Source organism: Vidua chalybeata, chromosome 19, assembly GCF_026979565.1.
Source record: "Vidua chalybeata isolate OUT-0048 chromosome 19, bVidCha1 merged haplotype, whole genome shotgun sequence".
Taxonomy (NCBI): Eukaryota; Metazoa; Chordata; class Aves; order Passeriformes; family Viduidae; genus Vidua; species Vidua chalybeata.
This window is the reverse complement of record NC_071548.1, coordinates 5,970,925-5,991,672: the sequence shown is the minus strand read 5'-3', so window position 1 is coordinate 5,991,672 and position 20,748 is coordinate 5,970,925. Positions and strand designations below refer to the sequence as shown.

Genomic DNA, 20,748 nt, shown 5'->3' with positions numbered 1-20,748 from the left:
TATGTGCTAGGCCAGAGGTGGATCTTACACTCTCGATCTCCTCTCCTGGTGCCAGACAGCCATGTCCTTGCTAGCTGTGGTGAGTGAGAGACACACTAATGTGGGCCACCATAGGTAGAACTCTGTTCCAAACAGGAAAAAACAGCACTATTTTATTTTTAATTGTCCCTGACCAGGGATCCCTTGCCCAGATGCACATTTCAGCTGTGGGGGAGCAGAGTGGGGCTCTGAAAAATGAGATCCTGGTTTGCAGCAGACAGGCAGAGCAGCCTTCTGCTTTGCTATGTCCTCCAACCACAGGGATATTCTCCAGTGACAGGTAAGTCCCATTGCAGCTTTCTGCTTTCAGCTCTGAGGGATCATGTTTCTGGATCAGTCCCTTAGCCACTTGAGCTCAGCTAGGAGAGAGGAAAACATTGCCATAAATCTCCCTGTGAATGTGGGCAGACAACTCCAGAAGGCAAGAGAAGCAGTGAGGGGTCCAAACAACCCTTGACAGCTGCTCTGTTCCTGCCAGGACATCCTAGCGATGCTGTTACCCAGCCTGAGGAGCACATCCTGGAAGGAAACCGCTATACAGGCTGCCCCAGGTTGGCTCAGGGACAGCAGGGACCCTGATTGTCCCAGCATGGACAGCCAAGCTCTGACTAATGCACTCACTATCTCCTGGGTTTCGTTGAGGGCTGTTTACTTGCCTGTTTTAAGTTAATTTAACTCCAGTGCCCTCAGTGGATCTGACTGGACACTCCAGAACACCACCAGTTAATGCCAGTTGTGAACTGGGGTCTCTGTCAAAGTCCCCGGGCCCAGTTTTTCTGTTCCTCCTTGTGTATAAAGCACTGTGCATTTCTTCTTTAATATAAGCAATAAAGTAATCCCCATTCTCCATTTCTATGAATAAATCCATTATGAAAGCTGATTTTATGACTTACCTTATCTCAGCCGTGTCAGATACTGATGTGATAAAGGTCTTCCCAAAAGAGATCAAGCCTTAGAAACAACCCTATTAACTACCCCAAAATCCCCCTTTGTGATCCAGATGCTGGAATGAGTCTGCGGGATGGGGAACTGGGATGAACTCCTCTGGATCTTAGATAGACAAACCTGAGCCCTGATGGCACAAAGCAACGTCATGGGTCTGCTCCCAGAAGTGGAGACATTGGTGTGTAACCAGCCTCAGTCCTGAAAAGCTGTCTTGGGTGCCCAAGATCCTGGTTAGCGTTCTTAATCTAGAACTGGCTTAACTCTTGTTGGGTTTTTTGTAAATTATAGTTTCTTTGTCTTTGTTCTTGCCCTCCTCTTCTGTGCCACGTGTTGACTGAGTGTGTGGTGTGACACCTTTTAACTGAGGATAGAAACAGGATTCTCTGATGTACAGAAAAGTATAATTTTATTTGGGTATTTTTTCTTAAGCCACTGCTAAAGGAAACTGTTGATCAGATTTACTAGGCCAGCAGTCCTCATCTGCAGTTACTCAGCAGAGGGTGGATTCATTTGCTGGTTTTGTTGTGGAAGGCTCTTGGCAGGAACTGTCACCCTGCGATGTTAAAACTCCAACTCCCATTGATCTCTTCCTCAGCACAGGGGCCCTCCCAGCCCCAGCCTCTCGTGCTCCCTGGGCCCACTGCCATTGGCAGCCGGGTTTGCCAACACAAACACGAGCTACGCCCTCTCCAGACAGGCTGTGACTCATCATTGCCTGTGGCACTTTGCTGCGTACCCGAGGGCTCCCGGCTGGAATGGCCGTGCCACGGATATGCCCAGCATATGCTGCAGATTAAGGCCAGAAGAGAAGGTTGGATGCTGGACCTGCTCTGCCTCTGGGAGTAGCATAAAAAAAGGACTCAAAAAAAAGGACTCTGTCTGGTCCTTGAGGCTGCCCTCCTCCTCCTCTCATAGGACAGCTGGTGACAGCAGGGCCAGATGCCAATTCCCTGCACTGCCCACAGCATCAATCAGCCCCTTCTTCCAAATGGGAAACCCAAATCTGCCCTGCCCACAGGGACCCTGGTCACGCAGGCTGCTCCAAGGACATGCTCTTCTTCAGCCCCATCATCACCATGCACCCTTTGTAGGTGGCTCCTTGTCCATGTACAGCTGAAAATATGATGCCTGTACTCTAAAAAAACCCTGTTTTTCATTTAGACAGCAACAACTGTATGTTACATAACAGGCTGTATGTAAAGTTTATTGCACTTAAAGATGATAGCCAGACATTTAAAAGGGAACGTCACTGACAGATCCCTTTTGGTGTGCAGCTGCCAGCTGCTTGTCTCAAGCAGGAGCATTGCTTCCACAGAGAAATACAGACAATGCCTTGGGACCTCAGCTTTATCTTGCTTTGGACTGCAAAGAGTCAAACCTTCCCCTTTGAGTGATATCCTGAACCTTGGCACGACCTTCTAAGTGGATGGCCAGGGATCCCATCTTGGATGCCTTTCCCCAGCCCTCAGAAGACCACACATCTCCTGCTAGCTGGATGGTTGGCTGAGCAAGGAGGATTTTTGGCAGCATGAGACGTACCTCTGAACATCAAAGCACAGGCAAAGGCTGCTGTGCTGGCCACATGCTTTGGGAGCACATGCACACAGGCCAGGCAGATTTGGGCTGAAAGTATACAATGGGAACAGCCTGTCTGGGTCCTATTTCGGCTCTCTTTATATGCATAATTAGTAGCAGAGGCATATTTCAGTTTTCCCCAAGTTAAGATAGAAATCTCCCTGAAAGCATCCAGAACTAACAAGTGCTTGTTTTGACTTCTGAAATAATATATCTGAGTAGATCCCAGAGAGCAGGGAAGGCTCAGTGGGCATATTTGATATGGTGACTGATCACCAAAAGGAGCTGCTGTTGATGTGCACACTGCCTCGTGTGCAGCTGCTCGATAAGAAGGAGTTAATGTGGTTAGACAAAAAGGCTCAATTTGGGAAGGGAAATCAATAATGTCAGGGAGTTTATTATAGGGTTATGGGCCACCTGCTAGAACTCAGCATTAGGCCTGTGTTGCATTGTGTTTTGGGAACAGCTGATGGCACTGCACTCAGACAGGGCTAGTGCCAGAATTATTATTTTATGCCTCAGCAGATGGCTTCTGCTCAGGGGTTTTATCTTTCAGTGCAGACATACAACTAATCATCATTTGCTTTCTCTTTCTCTGCTAACGTAAGCTGGGCAGGAAGCAATTGCCAGTTTGATGACAGTTCATTATTTGATTTATTCTGTCTGAAACAGCACAGCAAGAGGCACCAAGGATACAAAGGAAGATAATCAATGAGATATCTGTTATCAAAGAGATAAGGGGAAAAGCTGAGCTCAGAAGCTAGTCTCTCACCAGCCCATCTCTTTCTGTCCCTGTTTCAGCGACAAAGCCTAAGATATTCCATAGATAATTTGGAGAAGTCATGTTGGTATCTTCGGATTGTCAAGATTGCAGAGATTAAATGTTGGGAATGGGTTCATCCTGCCTTAGAGCAGGATGATCTAAATCACTTCCTTAAGTCCCTTCCAGCTCTGTCTGTGGGCCAGCACTTTCTGTGTTAGGCCCTCTCAGCTACCTGATATACAGGCTGGACCAAGTCCTGTCACCTGCTGAGCATGGCAAATACAGACACCATGGACACACAGCTGCAGCATGGAGGCTTGAGCACCTTGTTTTGTTGCAGGTTTTAGGAGTTCATAGTTAGTTTTATGGCAAGCTTGAATAACAGCACTTTAGGGAAACTGGCACCAAACCCGTGGTGTTGTGGAGATGGAGATGTTCCCATGGAGATGTTCCCATGACTTGCAGCACTGCTGTGGCTGTGTGAGCCATAGCATAAAATCCTCAGGATTGAACTGGTATATTTGTTGTTGTTCTTTATGACTTTCAGTTGTTCTGCTTGGTTCTAGCTCGGTTTGAAGAAAAGCTCAGAATAAAAGTGAGGTGCAGGCCTGGCATATGCTCAGGCTGAATGTTCAGCACACCTTTCACCAGACCCAGTGGTGTTTCTCCAGGAACATAAGTTAATTTAGTTCCTCATGTAGAACTAATGAATATTACTGAACCCATTGCACAGATTCACTTCAGTCTACAAATGACCCTAATTTAACCTCCCTTATATTTCCTTTTAGGAATTTAAAGCTGGGAGGAAATCACTTCCTGAGTATCACACAGCAACAGCCACAAAAGTTTGGAGTCCCAAGACCCTGCTGCCAACCCCATGGGCACCATTTCCTTCTCAAAATGCAGGTTCAGTATAGAAAAGTCACATTGCTTTTGTTTGTGATGTGATTCAATTTATATAAACAGTAGGATTTTAACCTGCTGTGCTAATTTAATTTAACCCTAAGCCTTAATTCCCTGTGACTTTAGCATGAAGGAACCATCTCTTTGTCACTTGGGGCTGATCTGTTTTTAGACAGCTTATGAACCTTTCAGTAGAGGAGAGTTTGTGAGGTGAGATTAAACTGCTGCAGATTTGCATGATTTTATGCTCCATTGTGAGACTTTACCAAACCTCTGAATCTGTGGAAGTTTGGAACCCTCCTTGTGGTTGAGAGCCTCTCCAGGAGATGCAGAGCAGTTCCCAGTGACTGGAGTTTTCATCAGGCAATGAGTGTTGGCTTCTCCAGACAAGGTGGAAGTTCCAGAGCTCCTCGGAGGGTTTGGTATCCAAAACTTCACTATAAACAAGCCAATTTTCACAAAATGGAACTATTTCCATTTCTGAAGATACCATGAAATCCCTTTAGCAAAAATTCTGTCTTCTTGGAATTTAAATCTAAATTAAGACAAAATTCCTTTTTAACTGAAGAGTTATTGCCCTGGTTTGGCTTTGCTGGCCATTAGCAGTTGTGGCTGTTACACAGCACATCCTCTGCCCATGCCCAGAGGGTGACCTCTGCCAGGAGCAGTCCCTGCCTTCTAAGCTGGGCACATTAAGAGTCTTTCCAAGAGGTTAACTATTTTATTTTAGTTTGTCCTGTGTGCCACCAGATGCAAGGCATCACACAGCCTGCACCGGTTGGTCCCACACAGTGGCAAACAGAAGGAGATAGAGGAGCTCTTTGGGGCTACTGATGCCCTTACTAGAAGTGTCCAAAGGAGCCAGAGTGCAGGTCTGGTTTGTAAAGGTGCTCTTCTCCTGGCATTCATTCAGCAGCACATCTGAACATAGGTTGGAGGTGCGAGTGATGTCTGCAAACCAGTGATGACCCACTTTAATAGATTTTTTGAGCAGCTAGCCCATAATTCCCAGCCTGGCAGTGGTATGTTTGTCTCCATTTAATAGCATTTTCAGATTCCAGCTAATTCAACATACATTCTTATTTTCTTATTTTGATCTTTTATTTTTTTCAGAGACCATCTGCAGCCCACAGCACAGTAGGATCTGCTGAGATGCAGTACTTTCTTTTCATGGCAGTTTTGGAGATAATGGGTCCTGTCTGACACAATGGTGGCTGGCAGAGCGATCCTAGGTTTAACAGATTCACGTGGTTTAATCCTTACAACTTCCCTGTGCCTTGCTGGGCTCAGTGCTCTGTCTCACCAATTGCTGGGATTGTGTTTAATGACAGACACAGCAGATGTCTTTGAGCTGGGGGGTACAAAGGAACCAGAGCATCATCAGTGGTGAGTGTTTCACATGCTCTGTAATGACCTGATTTTTCTCCAGTTGAAGTCGATGTAAATATTCTGCTGACTTCAAAGGGGAACAGGGTGAGGTTACAGCCAAGTACTCTTGGAAATCCCATCCAGTGCTTGATTTTTCTTGACCTGAATAGCAGTTCAGTTAGCTGTGCTTCCACAAAGGAGCTTTCAGGAGCCCTGGAAAAGCCGCCAGAGTGCTTTTAGCCCTGGGTTCACATGGTAGCAGCATGTGAATTGCGGCAAATTTAGAGGCTGATTCAGCCCGCCCAAGTTTTGACTTGACTTCTGCAGATGTCTGGCTGGCATCACTCTTGCTCTCTCCTCACTGGCTGTGGGGGAGTTTAGGGCAATGGGATTCCCATGGAGGCACTTCAGTTTGGTGAGGCGAACTCCTGCTCTGGGGCAGCAGAATGTGGGGTACCCTCACAAGACCTTTGGCTTTGCTGTGCATCAGCCAGGAGAACAAGCTGGTCAAAATGCCTGGAAAATCTTTACAATGTGGCATGAGCAGTGGCTCTGTCTCTTCCCAGCCCAGAGAAAATGGTCTTGAATTATTATTCTCCTTTTTTTTTTTTTTTCTGGGAAGGAGTGCTTTTTCTTTCATAATTTTACACATTTTCATTTATGTTTGTGTAACATCATACTTAAAAAGCTCTATGAGAGTGGAAAATTAGACTTTTCTATATATTTCCAAATATTTCCATTAACTAATTTTCTTTTGAAGACAATCAAATTTGTCAGTTTGGAATTATCTCCACAAGAACCTTTCCTGTCTTTGCCACTGACTTTTATGAGCCCAGAGCACTTGCTCTATGCACTACAGCTTCCACCTCCCAGAAGGGGACTATAAAGCTCGCAAGTAGGTCAAGTGACATCAATTTATCTTTGAAACCTCAACTTCTTGCCATTCCCTCAGAGCCGTGTGTGAGTGTGAGGTGTGATTTACTGCAACTGAAAAACCATTGGGAAAAAATGGTAAATGCAAAAATTGTATCTCCAGCCATTTGTTCACGTCCCTTAAATTGAAATTTTAAGCACAGCCCTTTCTAATTCACACACACACACACACAAACACACACACACACTTTGTTTTTTAAACTTTGCCATGGTCAGTAACCTAATACTGTAATTGTTTCAGGACATATGTGTGTGTGTGTGTATATATATAGGTATATATATATATATACTTTCTCAGCTCCTTTTTGATTTGTCTGAGGAATCTGGTGTACCCATGACCACAAAAACCAGGTTACTGCACAGTAGAGGCTTTCATGGCCACTAATCCTGATGACAAAATTATTCAAACAAACACTTCTTGTGTCACCAATATATATTATGTAAAACCTTGTGACTTTGATTATGTGTCTGTAATACAGATTAGTCTGTTTGGGTGTTTGGTGCTGACCTCCAATAAGCTCCTAAAGTATTAGCAAGAATTTGCAAGTGACAGGCAGGCAGAGGTGCTGTTCTGACTAATCCCGTTCTCAAAACTCTGGCTATATATGTGTGAACAGTTTCTGCTGCTTTCCTTGAGGCACCAACCAGGTTCTTTCTTTCTCAGCCCCCAGCCAGACACCTTTGTCACTGCTGTAATGTGTCACAAATGTTGGAAGATTTCACTAACCTTATGGATTAGAGCCAGGAAAAGAGCAAGAACAAATTTAGAATAGGAGGCAGAGAATGTACCAGCTGGGAGGTGATGCTGTCAATCTCCATGGAGACCTCTTTAGTTACAGCTTTGCTAATTACTCTGATGAATTGTATAGTGCCTGGTTGAAAGCCTGGCCAAGTCAATGGAGAGTTCCAAATTGACTGGCTGTGTCTTGTGCCCATGAGGGATGCACAGGGCACAGCCCCTTGGGGTAACCAGTTATGATTTGCACTGAGGTCTTTCTCCTTGATGGCCAAAACATAGCCTAAGGAGAATCCGAACACCTTCATCTGATCTTCTGCATGAGGCCAGCTTCTTCTAAAGAAAAGAGCTCTGGAGAAATAAATGTATATCTTGTCTTAGCAAAACAATTTTTTTTCTCAGGCATGCAAGTGAAACATCTCTGTCATCTTGGGAACTTTCCATAGGAGTCAGCTCCTGGAGAAGATTAAGTCAGACAAGATCCACAGAAGCCTTTTGATTCCAAATGCCTAGACAGGATATGGCTCTATGCAGGATTCAGGCAATTAGTTATATTTGCCCCTTATCCCCAGGATGAACATGTTTCATGGATTAGTAGAGCAAAGGGAGGGACTACAGACATGGGCAGAGAGGAATGCAGCCAAAAATCTGGAGAAAAAGCAAAGGCAGTCCCTTTTCTGCACAGTTTTTCAGGTTAGGATGTCTCTGAGCTCAGAAGGGATTGGGCTGACACCTGGAGACACTGCCACAACCCCAACACAAGCAACAACCATCCTCAGGGGGAGAAATTTGGCTCCATGACACTGCAGCTCAGGCTTGTCATTACTGGAAGCCAAAATGGCTTTAGGCAGTAGTCCACGGAACAATTTCACGGAACAATAGTTGTCATCAAAATCTATTGGACCTCTTAACCACAAGTCCCTGAGCTGATGTACCACACCCCTCAGGTTCCAGGTCCCTGATTTGTTTGTTCTGAAATTATTTATTTATTCTACAAACAGAAATAAGGTCAAATTAACAACTGGAGAAAAAAAAACCAAAAACAAAAAAACAAACCAGCCACACACCATGCCTGATTTCTAAAGGCATTTGGTTCCCTGAGCAGATCTTTCCCTTGCAGATCACCATTCCCTCAAATATAAATGCCATTTTCCAAATCCTTCCTGTTAAATTTCACTCCATGCTGCAGGCACGTGCAGCTGTGTGCACGAATGTGTGCTCGCACCTGCTTAAATATCCCTCTTTAGACACTCAGCTCCCTTTGAGCCCCTGCAGGATGCTCAGTAGGGCTGAAAATCCATGAGATAGTTGGTTGCACTGAAGTTCAGGGATGTTCCAGGGTGCTAAAACCTGTCCTGAATCCCAGTCCTCTGTACCACTATCAGTGTAGCAATTCCTTCCAGGTGATTTAGTGAAAAAGCTATCATTTATGGTCAAAAGAAAGATGACGTGTGAGTTCTCTGCAATTCTGGAATTCACTGGAAGGATTTTTTTATCTCATCAAAAATAGAGCAACTATTCTTGAGTAGAGCCCTATCCACCCTGCCTCAGGTGCTCATCTTGCCTGGTAGTAGGCAGCTGGAAATTTTTTGGTTCAAATCTCATTCTGTTTGGATCATTTTTGGCAGGGGTTAGAAAACAAGGGGCATCTCCAGAGGTTGATTTGGCTGTGCTATTTTAGACCCTTGCCCTGGGAGGAGATGCATCTGCCTCTGTGCTGCATGTTTCCCCCCCATGGACATGAAATGAGTGTTGAGTGACACAGGCTCAGACTTGATAACATGGAGGTTTAAATTTAACCTAATTCACCTACAGACCCTCAGAGGGGGCTTCCAAGGGGTGAGCACAAAAACTGGTATAGCATAAACTGCTTCTCCCATATGACTTTGACTTCCTCCTTTGAAATTGTCTCCTCTGCCTTCAAACTCATTGAAAGGCCCAGTGTGAGCAGCATAGATTAGCTTAAATCTAAGTGAATATTAGGCTTGACTTTTAATTTCATCTTTATTCTCCACCAATCCTTCCATTTCCCTGAGCCTTAATCAGGTAACAGGTAAACAGGTAAATCTGTGAGTGTGCATTAAGTATAATATTTAAGGTTTCTGAACCTAAATCTTATTTATCACACTGTTGGTTTAAATTGCCAGAAACATTATTTTGGTGGGGTTGGGTGGGGACCAAGTGTTTCAAATATGATTGTACAGCTGTCAGTATCACTGTGTAACTGGGAATTAAGCCTTTAAAAATATGTTTAATCATAACTTTCAGTGACTGAGAAGTTGGTTTAATGGGAGGAATGGAGTTATGTGGGGAATGAAACCTGACATTCAACGGGAATAAAAATCTTCCTAAGCCTTAAAAAAACCAGGAGCAAATAGCAAACAGACAGACCATAGTTTCTCCAAAAAAAGCAGAAAAAAACTAATTCAGAGGATCAGTCACAGTCAAAGCTTTCATAAAGACATATATGAACACATAACCAACAAAATCTGGAAAGCTTGCTGTGGGAACAAAGACTGGCCCAAACCTCCCCTGTGGTCACTGCAAGGGTGTGATAGCGAGGTGCTGGCTCTGCCAGGCCAAGCCACGGCTCAGGGCTGTGCCCAAGGCTGATGAACATGGAGCACTGAGCACCAGTAAATCACAAAAAAACCAAAACATCACCGACCTGGGCTCCAGACACAGGCTCAGAGCTCAGCGTGTTCCCACTGAAGGCCAAGGTCATTTAACATTTGGGAGGCAAAGCGGCTGCTCCAGCCATGAGCACCATGTACAATTCCCAGCAGCTTCCAAAGGCGACGACCAGCACTCAGCTGATACCTGCCCCATGTCTACAGATCCTGCATGTCCTGCTGCTCTTGGCAGGGAGTTGTGTGTGCATGTGTGCCCTGTATAGGTACAGACAGAAACCCAGCTATCATATGGGAAAGGAGCAGGGAAAGGACAAGTTCTTGGCTCTGCTGGGAGCTGGTGAATGTGACACCAGTGCCAAGGGGGTCTGAGGCTCCATGTGTGGGGCATGAGCAGGAGGTTCATGTCGGCGGTGGGGAGGTTTGAGTCAAGTGAACTCGCTGCTAATCCCCTTGCACACAGCCTTCCTTGCAGGAGGAGATCTCATGACTCCAGGGAGAAGTACATTGTGTAACTAAGCAATGGTGAACCCAAGCTCCATTTAACAAGGCTTGGCACAGGTGCAACAGAGTAGGATACTCATCCCAAGAGAGCGTGAGAGAGAACATCTCAGTGCATAACCACTGGCTTAGAGTCCTTAAAAGCCCTGTGTGGCTTTGGGAGAGGAGCTCAAGTAGAGGGGGAAGAAAAAGAAAATAAAAAGAAAAAAGCCCATAACCCCCAAGAACGCAGCTCCCTGGACTGGGTTTCCCTGCATTTGTGTGGAAATGTTGCATAATGTCCCTTTGCACCACATGGAGCTTTGAAATCTGCAGGATCAAAGCTGTATGGAGACACTATGGATGTGCCAAGACAAATTTAAAGGCATTTCACAATTGCAGCAAGAAGCACAAAGCCACACTCCAGGCTCCTCTTGCTGTTCCACTGTGACATCTAGTGGCAGTGGCACTGGAGAACACCACAGGAATGGTGTTCCTAGTTTTAGGCCTGTTCCTGCACTCACCTCCTGAGTAGCTTTTCTCCATCCATCTGAGAGTTGTCTTGTATTACTTTGGGAAAAGCTCTTTTGCCACTAATCCTACTGGATTTTTACAGATGTAAATAATCGGGATTTAAAGCTTTCACAGTGTGCAAGAGGGCACTCTGCTTCCTAGAATGTATCACTAGGTCTCCACTTGTGTGTGCCTTGTCTTTGTTTTATGGCTTTATGGCACAGACAGACACTGGAAAAAGACAAAAGAGATTGTGGGTTAAAGAGTGATCATTTAAGATGCCTTTACTGAAAAAGCAAATGAGTTAAAACACAAATATTCAGGTCACAGCAGTGTCCAGTTGAGGGCTGGTCTTCCAGGTCTCTAAGGTTTGAATTTGCAGTTGTCATCAGGTAAATGCTGTTTACAAATCATTCTCCAAATCCAGTTGTTTTTCATACATTTTGTTGAGTCTTTTGGTAGCAGCTGGGCAAAATTTTTGTTCAATCTCTTGCATGGGATCAAAAGCATGTGATCTGGTGTGAAAAACTTGCCACTGAGTCACCGTAACCTTTGCCACAGTAGTTAAAAATGTCACCGCTTGCTTCTCCCTCCTGCTTTCATGAGGGTGGTTTGCAGGGCTGCATCTCTCTTAGAGAAACATTTGGCCTGTGGGCCTCTGCCTCTCCTGACTGATTAAAAGGAAGATGAGTATTTGTGCTTTGAAGCTTCATTTATATGGAGTGATATTCAGGAAATGTTTGGATGGTAATGCTGCAGGCATCATCTTCACCTAATGGCCTTAACTACCAGAGAAGGAACAGCAGAGCAAAGCAACAGCAACCCAAGCCCTAAATTAAATGGTAGGTTAAAATATCATCACTAATAAGAAAAGTAAGCATTAAAAGAGATGCAAAGAAAAAAAAAATCTTAGTGAAAATTGCTCCTTGGTGGCAGACATTGATACCAAAACAAAAAGCCTGGAGTTCAATGAGCTCCCCAACACATGCCACAGTGATTTAATTAAGAATGTGAGCAACACACTGCAGAGGGAAGGGCTGGGAACTGGGGGTGCCAGGGCTGGAAGTGTATGGGGAAAGCCGTGGATTTGAACCCATCCTTGTGGTCCTTTCCCAGCCCATGGCAGCCTCACAGCTCAAAGGCAGAAGCCAGGCTGCTGGTTAAAAAACACCCCAAAAAGGGCAAGGCCACTGTGATAGATGATGGGTTGGACTCAAAGACCATGGAGGTCTTTTCCAACCTAAATAATTCTATAACGTGCTTTTGCCAGCAGGCAGTTTTTACCTGCAGCTTTTTCCCTCTTCCCAGGAGCTCTCTCCCCTCAGGCCCCCACACAGGGCTCAGGATGTCAGGTGAAGGTAGGATGAACTCATCAGAGGAAACACTCCAGTCTTGGATTTTCACCCTGTCCAGGCCCCATCTCAGTGTCTGAGGTGGGGAGCCCTCAGAATCACAGAAGCATTGGGGTTGGAAAGGACCTCTGGAGATCATCCAGTCCAACCCCTTGTTATGGCAGGTTCATCTGGAGGAGGTGACACAGGAATGTCTCCAGGTGGGTTTGGAATGTCTCCAGAGAAGGAGAGTACACAGCCTTCCTGGGCAGCTGTTCCAGAGCTCTATCACCCTTAACGTACAGGAGTTCTTCCTAGTGTTGAGGTGGAACATTTTGTGTTTTAGTTTATGGTCATTGCCCCTCGTCCTGTTGCTGGACACCAATGAAAAGAGTCTGACAGCATCCTCTGTCTCCTTGGATATACTTAAATGCACTGATGAGATCCCTTCTCAGTCTTGTCCAGACCAAACAGGCGCAGCTCCCATAATGTCTGTGCATCAGAGAGATGCTCCAGACCCCTCATCATCTTTGTGGCCTTCGCTGGACCCTCTCCAGCAGCTCCTTGTTTTTCCTGTGCTGAGGAGCCAAGAACGGGACACAGAACTCCAGAACAAGGCCGTTCCCTGCCCGGGGTAGTGCCAGCGCTCGCCGCCCGCCCGCTCTCAAGATGGCGGCAGCCGTGAGAGCCGGAACGGGGCCCCGGGGCGGGAAGGGCCCCGCTCCACAGCGCTGAGGCCGCCCGGCCCCTCCCGACGAGCTCCAGAGAGGCGGGGAGGGGCCGCAGCCGGACCTGGCCATGAGCGGAGCAGCGGAGGCGCGGGAGCTGGAAGAGCGGCTACGAGAGGCGGCGGCCCTGGGGGACGTGGCGGAGGTGCGGCGGCTGCTGGGCGCGGGGGCAGACATCGACTCCCGCAACGAGATCAATGGCTGGTGAGAGGCGGCGGCGTCGCGCAGGGTCCCGGCGCTGCGGGGGACGAGGGGCGGGCCTGCGTCGCTGCTGGGCCCGGCTCTTCACCCGCTGCCCTTCTCAGTGGCGGGGTTCGGGGTTCTTGGGCTCGGGGCTACCCCCAACTCATCATCAGGAGCGGAGTGAGGGGGCTGCTCTGGGAACGCAGCTCTTGTGTTTCTTACTTTTCCCATTTGCAAATACAGAAAAGCTAATCTCGGGAGGATCGGTGATTTACTGCTAAAGAGGATTACGATAAAAGCAGGTCGCCCTCCTTTCACCTGTAACTGCGTGTTTGCTCAAGGTCCCCATCCAATCGCTTGTGTGGGACAGTAGTGGGAGTCACGCTGCAAGGCAAAGGAGGGCCCTGCCCTGCATAACTTACAGATTCAGAATTTTAGAAAGTGCTGCAATGAAGGAAACTTTATTCCCAGTTATCACTTTATACATAACTCGGATGAGGTAGGACGACGTTGCTGAGGAAGAGCCGGGCCAATGAATCCCAACCCTTTTGCTTCCTTCCTGCAGGACCTGCCTGCACTGGGCTTGTAAGCGGAACCATGCCCAAGTGGTGTCCTGCCTGCTGGAGGCTGGCGCAGACAAGCAGATCCTCACTGCTAAGGGAGAGCTGGCAGCACAGCTAACGTCAAATCGAGACATCCGCAAGATTTTGGGAGGTACCATTCCCATTCTAAAAGTCATCTAAAATGCTTGGTCTAAACACTAAAACATTTTTAGTGCTTTTATCTGAAGCAGTAATTGGCAAAACCATGGCTAGGACCATTGTATCTCATTAGATAGCTCTGATTTATAACTGGAATTAATATTTGGCCAAATAGACGTGGGGATTTCAGGTAGGAAGGCCTTGTGTTCTGAGCTGTGTCACCAAGAAGCAGAAGAGCTACATGCTTTGGGAAGTGTGCTGCTGCACTCCTGTTTGCTATCGTTAATAGCTGGCATGCAAACTGCAAATGGGGGCTTTCACAATTGTACAATTTGTTGTGGTCTGACCATGATCAATACTACAAATCCCCACAAAACAGTTTTATCACTCAGGAAGTTCTGCCTTCTGAGTACCTTGTTATAGTGTGACTTGCTGATATGGTTAATTTTTGCCCTGTAATTCTGCCATCTTACTCTTTTCATAACCACAGCAAACCCAGTTAGATGTGTGTGACACTCCTGAACAGCATCTAGGTACTGTGCTCCAGATTAAAATTCTAAGGTGCTTTACCTTTGGAAATGTGCTGTCTTCTGCAATTGCACTTAAATTGCTCTCTACATTGATCTGCTCTTACATCAACAGCGCAGGGTTATCCTTCACAAGGTTGCAGCTAAATCATGACTCAGGTTCCAACAGTTAAGCCTGAGGGAATTTCATGTTCTTACACGATGCTTTTGGTTTCTTTTGGGTGAGGTGTGGGCTTAGTTTGTAGCAAACAACTCACCTGTTTCTAACATCTAAACTGTCAAACACATATAGATGAACTCTGTTCATAGTAATCTTATTTTTCTGTTAAGCTTTCATGTGTTTCTTGGGGAACAAACACATATCACTTAACTTGTCTCCTAGTTTTTATTCTGGGAGTGTGGTATCATTGAGCAGATCTTTCTGAACTGCTTTGACATCACTATTTATATTCTGTAATCCTTAGGCAGGAATGTCACTTCCGTTGTTTTTTGCAGGAGTTGAGTTTGTTTGGGTATTACAGCAAGTAGTCACTTCCTTGTAGAAATACTGGGTTAAATTTGCTGACCTATGTCATAATAAACTATTTACAGCAGTGCTATTAAGAGCATTTTAAAATTAGATTCAATAAAGGACTACTGGTCATCCAATCCATTTGAAAGCCCTGGAACTGCTAGAAATTCACTGCTAGAAATGATGGGTCTTTCAAAGGTTATTTCTGCCCCTTACTTTATTTTTAAAAAAACAGAATATACTGAAGATATTTATAGTTTTTTCTTTCGCTTTACAGCTACTGGCCTCCAAGCGTTACATGCTTCTGGAACATTAGTGTCATTCTTTGATGATCTTGGATTGTGATGTAGTTTCAAGACACAATAGGAAAACTAACTATATGCAAAATTAGAAAGATCTATCCAGTAACATGATGGATTTTTTTCTCTCTCCATCCCCTACCCCTCATTTTTGAACTTCATCAATAGAGGAACAAACTGAATGTCAAGGAGTGAAGGATTTAAATTTATCCATTGTTGCAAACTACTTGGCCAACCCATTTCCTAAGATTTACAAGGAAGAAAGCATTCCAGGCAGCTTGGCAGAATCCCAGAATGAAAGTGCTCCCATCTCTTCTGCTTCCCAGAGTGAAACTAGCCCTTGTCCATCAGCAACTCAAGCTGAAAGCATCTGCATACCCATGTCACGCAGCAGTGGCGAGACTTTCCCAGCACTGGATGCAGCAACCAGGCCACTCCTAATGCCCACCGTCGCTGCAGCCTCAGTGTGTGCCAGCCCAGGGGTGCCCTACAGCCCCGGCTGCCCCCTGGTCACACCCACCAGCCTGGGGCTCTGCTCCCCAAGAGTATCCGGCCAGGCCTTGCCTCTGCAGCCTGACACCTCCCCGAGCAGCCCTGCACCTGCCTTCCAGCCCTTCTTCTTCGCTGGAACATTCCCGTATAACATGCAAGGTAAAGAGCTGCTGTGTCTCTTAGTTCTGTTACAGTTACTGGGTGAACAATGAAGTTAAGTAATCACTTCACTTCGGAATCTAGTAGAATAGAGGCAGAAATGTTGAATTCTGTGGCCAAAAGTGCCCTGAACTTTCTTCTACTTAGTTACATAAGTGTCTGTTATACTGTATTTTAACCATGGTAATACTTTGCAAAACAATGGAAAGATCAGTCCACGTAACACGAACATTTAAATTTTGCACTACATTTGCATCAAATTCAGCTCTGGTAGTTTGGTAACAACTCAGCTTTGTGACTGGATGGATCAGTTTCAACAGCGTTAACACGGTGTTTTTTTGCTGGAAGCTTCTGTTAACTACACAGTATTTCTCAGATCATGGGGATTGTATTAAAAAACCTGAATTCAGGAGATAGTGGTAAATACTGTAAGTGTTAGGTTTGAGTTTGTTGTCTTTTCTATTGTTAACCTTTTGTTTTTCTGTCAGAACTTGTACTCAAGGTCAGAGTCCAGAACCTGAGAGACAGTGACTTCATTGAGATTGAACTAGATAGACAATTATTGACCTATCAAGATCTGCTCAGAGTGAGCTGCTGTGAACTGGGTGTTAATCCAGAGCAAGTAGAGAAGATAAGAAAACTACCCAATACACTTCTAAGAAAGGTAAGAACAGAAACAAGATTAACTTGATTTTTCACTTTGCAGACATTGGCAAAGTGTCACCTTTGTTAAATAAAAACTGACTTAAACTCACAGATTCAAAGGGACGCTGGACCCGTTTTAAAATTTCATTGTAACTTGTTTAAAAACAGTCTTGTCAAAATAGGCAGAGTATTTTAGCTCCTATTATGGAGCTATTACAGCTTGACTTTTAAAAAATTTATCCAAAACAGTGCATTTAGGATGCTTTTAATGTAATTGCCAAGTACTACTTCACTATCTGCTTACCTAAAAAAAATGAACAGTAAGGGGAAAAACCTCCACAAATTGGCATATGAACACTTGAAGATATGCTGTTAACAAATGAAACTGTGCGTCTGTTCCAAAAATGTGTATTTTGGAGGTCTGTAAATGAAAGTGGTCACAATTCTTGTGATACAAGAGATACAGCCAAATAATAATGAGATTAAAGGAGAAGAAAAAGTTTGAGGTGAAAAACCAAATAAGCAAACCTGCTACACTTTTAATGCGTATATGCTGGTAGGATTTTTTTTTTCATTCTTTATTGTTATTATTTGGTATGATGTCCCTGGAATTTTGGTTTTTACTTCCTATCATTATTTTTTAAATAATAACAACCAGCTATCTTTAGGAGTAATAATGTTGTTCTGTCTGTTCCTTACAAGGACAAGGATGTTGCCAGACTCCAGGACTTCCAAGAGCTGGAGTTGGTCCTTATGAGGAGTGACAGCTCTCCTTTCTGGAACACTGCAGCTGCGCTGATGGAGCAGCCATGCTACAACAGCAGAGCATCCAAGCTGACCTACTGACCCTGGGAGCTGCACCTGCAATGTGAACACCTGACAGTGACATGTGCTGCCCTTTGGAAGGCAGCAACTTAAGTGTGTGTAAAACCTTAAGTTATTATTAGGGTTACTATTTTAACTAATATTTTATATTTGTTTGCTTTTATTGTTTTTTTTACTTGATACTGTATTTAGGCAAGGGATACCTCATTTGTCCAGTAAAATCACATGTTTCCAGTGTATTTAAAGTAAGTTTATTGGTTGTATCTGGCAGTGGGGGGAATGAAAGACATAATTATTGATACGAAAATTTTGTTAAGCACACCCACTCTGACCAAGTAAGACTCGTGGAAAGATTCAGGAAATTGTGTGTCTCTGTGTGTACTTCCTCATTAAATTAAATGAAAGAGACACACAATGGATGCTCTCTAAAAATGTGAATGTGCAAGTTCTTAATCTCTTGCCCCTCACAAACACTCACCAAGACGGGTTGTCTAGAGATACTTACTGCTCAGAAGTGGCAGGAGAAACCCTTTTACTGGGCTGAAAATAACTGGAATAAGCATGTCAGTATTTAAATGTTTATTTCCCCTGTGAGAATATTGTACCTCCACCAAAAAATACAAAAGCCTCTCGTAAATGTTCCTATTGAGTTCAAGTGCCCTCTCAAGAGAAGCCCTTGTTTCAGATGGGGAGGGACCCTCAATCTGTGTCCATGGTTTTATTTACTTTCTGACCGATGTGAGCCTGTGCATTACTCACACCAGATGTCAGTATTGTCAAGACAAGAAAGCTCTCTGTGGCCCTCCCTCATACACCAGTTCCAAGGGGATGGTTGTTTCTGCTGTGTGAGAAGCATAGCAGTGTCCTCATGAGAGATCACAGCTGGAAGGAACACAGAATGCTTTTATGAGCCACTAGATGGGAAAAACACCACGAACAAGTAACTAACTTGTAACTTTACATCCTGCATAGTCTACTGTCACTGTTACAGAGCCTTGTAACAGCCAGGTGAGTACTGAAAGGGCTGAATGCCTCCAGGTGCTTTCAACTTTTTTTTTTTTTTCTCTTCCTCGTGAGGTGTGAAAAAAAACACAACTCTGGTTAAGCTACAGACTGTTATAACTTCTATTTAAGCAAGTCAGTAATGAAAAAATTCACCTGTGGGTTAAAATACTTAAGTCACAGCATTGCTGGAGTATAAACAGCCTGAAGCTTTTCCTGATTAACATGGCAGCCTGGAAAGTTACACTTTTGGAGGCAGTTTTCTTGTTTACCAAAAAATACAATGCTGACCTTTGCACCAAAACTCTTAAATGGGTCCTGAGGCAGGTGGAGGGGTGAAGGATTTGCTTTTTCTGCATGAGCTGCTTTTTCTCCCCTCTGTTCCCACCTCCTCCCCCCCACCCCAAACTACTGATTTTCCTTCCATCTCTGCTTTATGAAGCTGTACTAGGCAGAGTTTCTGCACAGCTGATGGACTGTAATGTTGACAGTCAAACTATAAATAGTACAGCACCATGTTCTGGTAGAAGCAGCATGGCTGCCACCCTCCCTATGTCCTGCTTTATCCTGGAAGACTCCCTCAAGTTGCTGCACACCAAGGAAAGACAGAAACTCCTTCTGTCAGCAGAGGAGATACTCGACTCTGGGCCCAGGATTTCACCAAGTTACTTAGGCTTAAAATTCTTCCTTACTTCAGTCAAAATAATTATCATCCTTTCCTCCATGTTCCACACCCATCACCTCAACCCTGCTAATTTCCCAATCTCAATCCTGGTTTTTCTCCAGCCAGGAGCTGAGCTACTTTAATGTCAGATTCAACTCCTGGGAAGCTCAAGACTGTGACACAGTATGAAGTAAAACTTAACTAAGGTTCCTGCTTTGGAAAGAAAGTTCTACTTTAACAATTGCGTTATTTATGTCTCCAGCATAGCTTGGAGGCTAGCTCAGATTATGTGCAATAACTGTCTGAAAAATAGTAGTGGTTAAATGGCTCAAAATTAGTAAGAGTATCTAATTTGTTTCCAGTTCCTTTATTTAGGAAGTCAGTGTAAGGAGTGTCTCCACTAATTACTGAGCATTCTACTAGAGGGCAGCTGGTTTAAAAAGCTTTATTTCTCTAGTTTCCACCAAGAATAACAGTTAATGTGTCAAGACTTAAACTCTACTCATAATCTGACTGCAATAACAGTATATCTATGCATTCAAAGAAGTATTTTTGTATGTTTTATGCAGTTTGATAAACTCTAAGGCACAGTAGCTATGTTAGCTAGTTTTCGTTGGGCTTTTTCTTTGAACAATGAACTGTTGGAATGACAACTGAGATTAAGTTGACAAAACTTATTGGTCTTCCAAGGATGCCTTTTGTTTGTGCTACAAACTTGTACTGAACTGACACTGCTACTCTTCACTTATAATAAAGGATCAGCCATTTCAAGTACTTTCATCTTTTCCTTTTTCAGGGTAGGGGGTAGAAGGATGTGAAGAGGATCACTCTAGAGTGGACAGGACACTTAAAATTTTAATGCAACTTTGAAAAATCATAGGCCAGTACATTTTTAACACCTAATAAAGACTGTCAGGCTGTCAAAACCAGTATGGAGAAAGCATGTAAGAGGTGCTTACTGAAATCAGCTACTTGCCTTCTGCCTAGCATTCCTAGAAAATCTGGGATGGTATTTATCCTGGGCTTAAGCTCTGAAGATACTTCTCACAAAGATTAATCTCTGTGGAGATGTCTGTACAGTCATATCTGAAGGTAAGAAAGGCACTGTGTTTCTATGCTCTGCAAAAAAGAATTTTCCTTCATCTTCAAAGCATTAAAGACTCCACTATGAGACACGTGAAAATCTGAATCCCAGGCTAATCTACAAGGTTCCTCATTTTATCATTTTTACTTTTGCAAAGTAAGGAGAAATGCAAATCCCATAACAAGTAAGTGCAGTGGAAGGTACAAGACAATCATTTTCACCGCTGAAAGAAGTAATACATCCAGGAAGAGGCTGAGTCCTGTCTTGCAAGTTTCAAAGGAGGAGGTTGTTCATCTAATGTCTCCAATTAGAATTTCGTTAAAATTTCACTAGCTCCCACTTTATTTTTTCCCAAAAACACCGCCACACCCAGTCTCCATCCCCTGTGCCCCTGTATCTAGTTTAGAACAACCGAAGTCATAAAAGGAACATGGCTGGCTGCATGTGGTATCAAAACCTAGCACTACTGACCAGAGGGACCAAGATGCAGATTCCACCCAAGTGCACTTCCACACACAGGCCAAATAAATCAACACAAGTTACAATGGTGTTCTGTCCATGTCTGACTTTGGTTACATATACAGTCAAGGCCTGAATACTAATGGAAAAGATAATGCTCTTTTTAAAGAATGTAAATTCATTGCCTTACAGCCACAGCACTGACTAGTACACACTGCAGTTCTTTTCCAACAAGAACCACTCCTGTTTGCAC

The 20,748-nt window shown here is 44.3% G+C and overlaps 1 protein-coding gene across 2 annotated transcripts; it reads left to right on the top strand.

Annotated features, from left to right (window-relative positions):
- Window positions 1–11,149: 11,149 nt before the first annotated feature.
- On the top strand, window positions 11,150–19,856 carry LOC128797836 (ankyrin repeat domain-containing protein 40-like). 2 transcript variants are annotated; one of them, XR_008434245.1, is made up of 6 exons: window positions 11,150–13,148; window positions 13,693–13,841; window positions 15,334–15,816; window positions 16,305–16,480; window positions 17,164–17,381; window positions 19,749–19,856. XR_008434245.1 is itself a non-coding variant. In XM_053960737.1 (5 exons), the coding sequence occupies exons 1-5, from the start codon at window positions 13,015–13,017 to the stop codon at window positions 17,305–17,307; spliced, it is 1,086 nt and encodes a 361-aa protein (XP_053816712.1). In that variant the 5' UTR covers window positions 11,150–13,014; the 3' UTR covers window positions 17,308–19,726. The 2 variants fall into 2 exon arrangements, 1 of the variants encoding a protein (XP_053816712.1); XM_053960737.1 differs by lacking the exon at window positions 19,749–19,856 and having other exon boundaries at window positions 17,164–19,726.
- The last annotated feature ends 892 nt before the right edge of the window (window positions 19,857–20,748 follow it).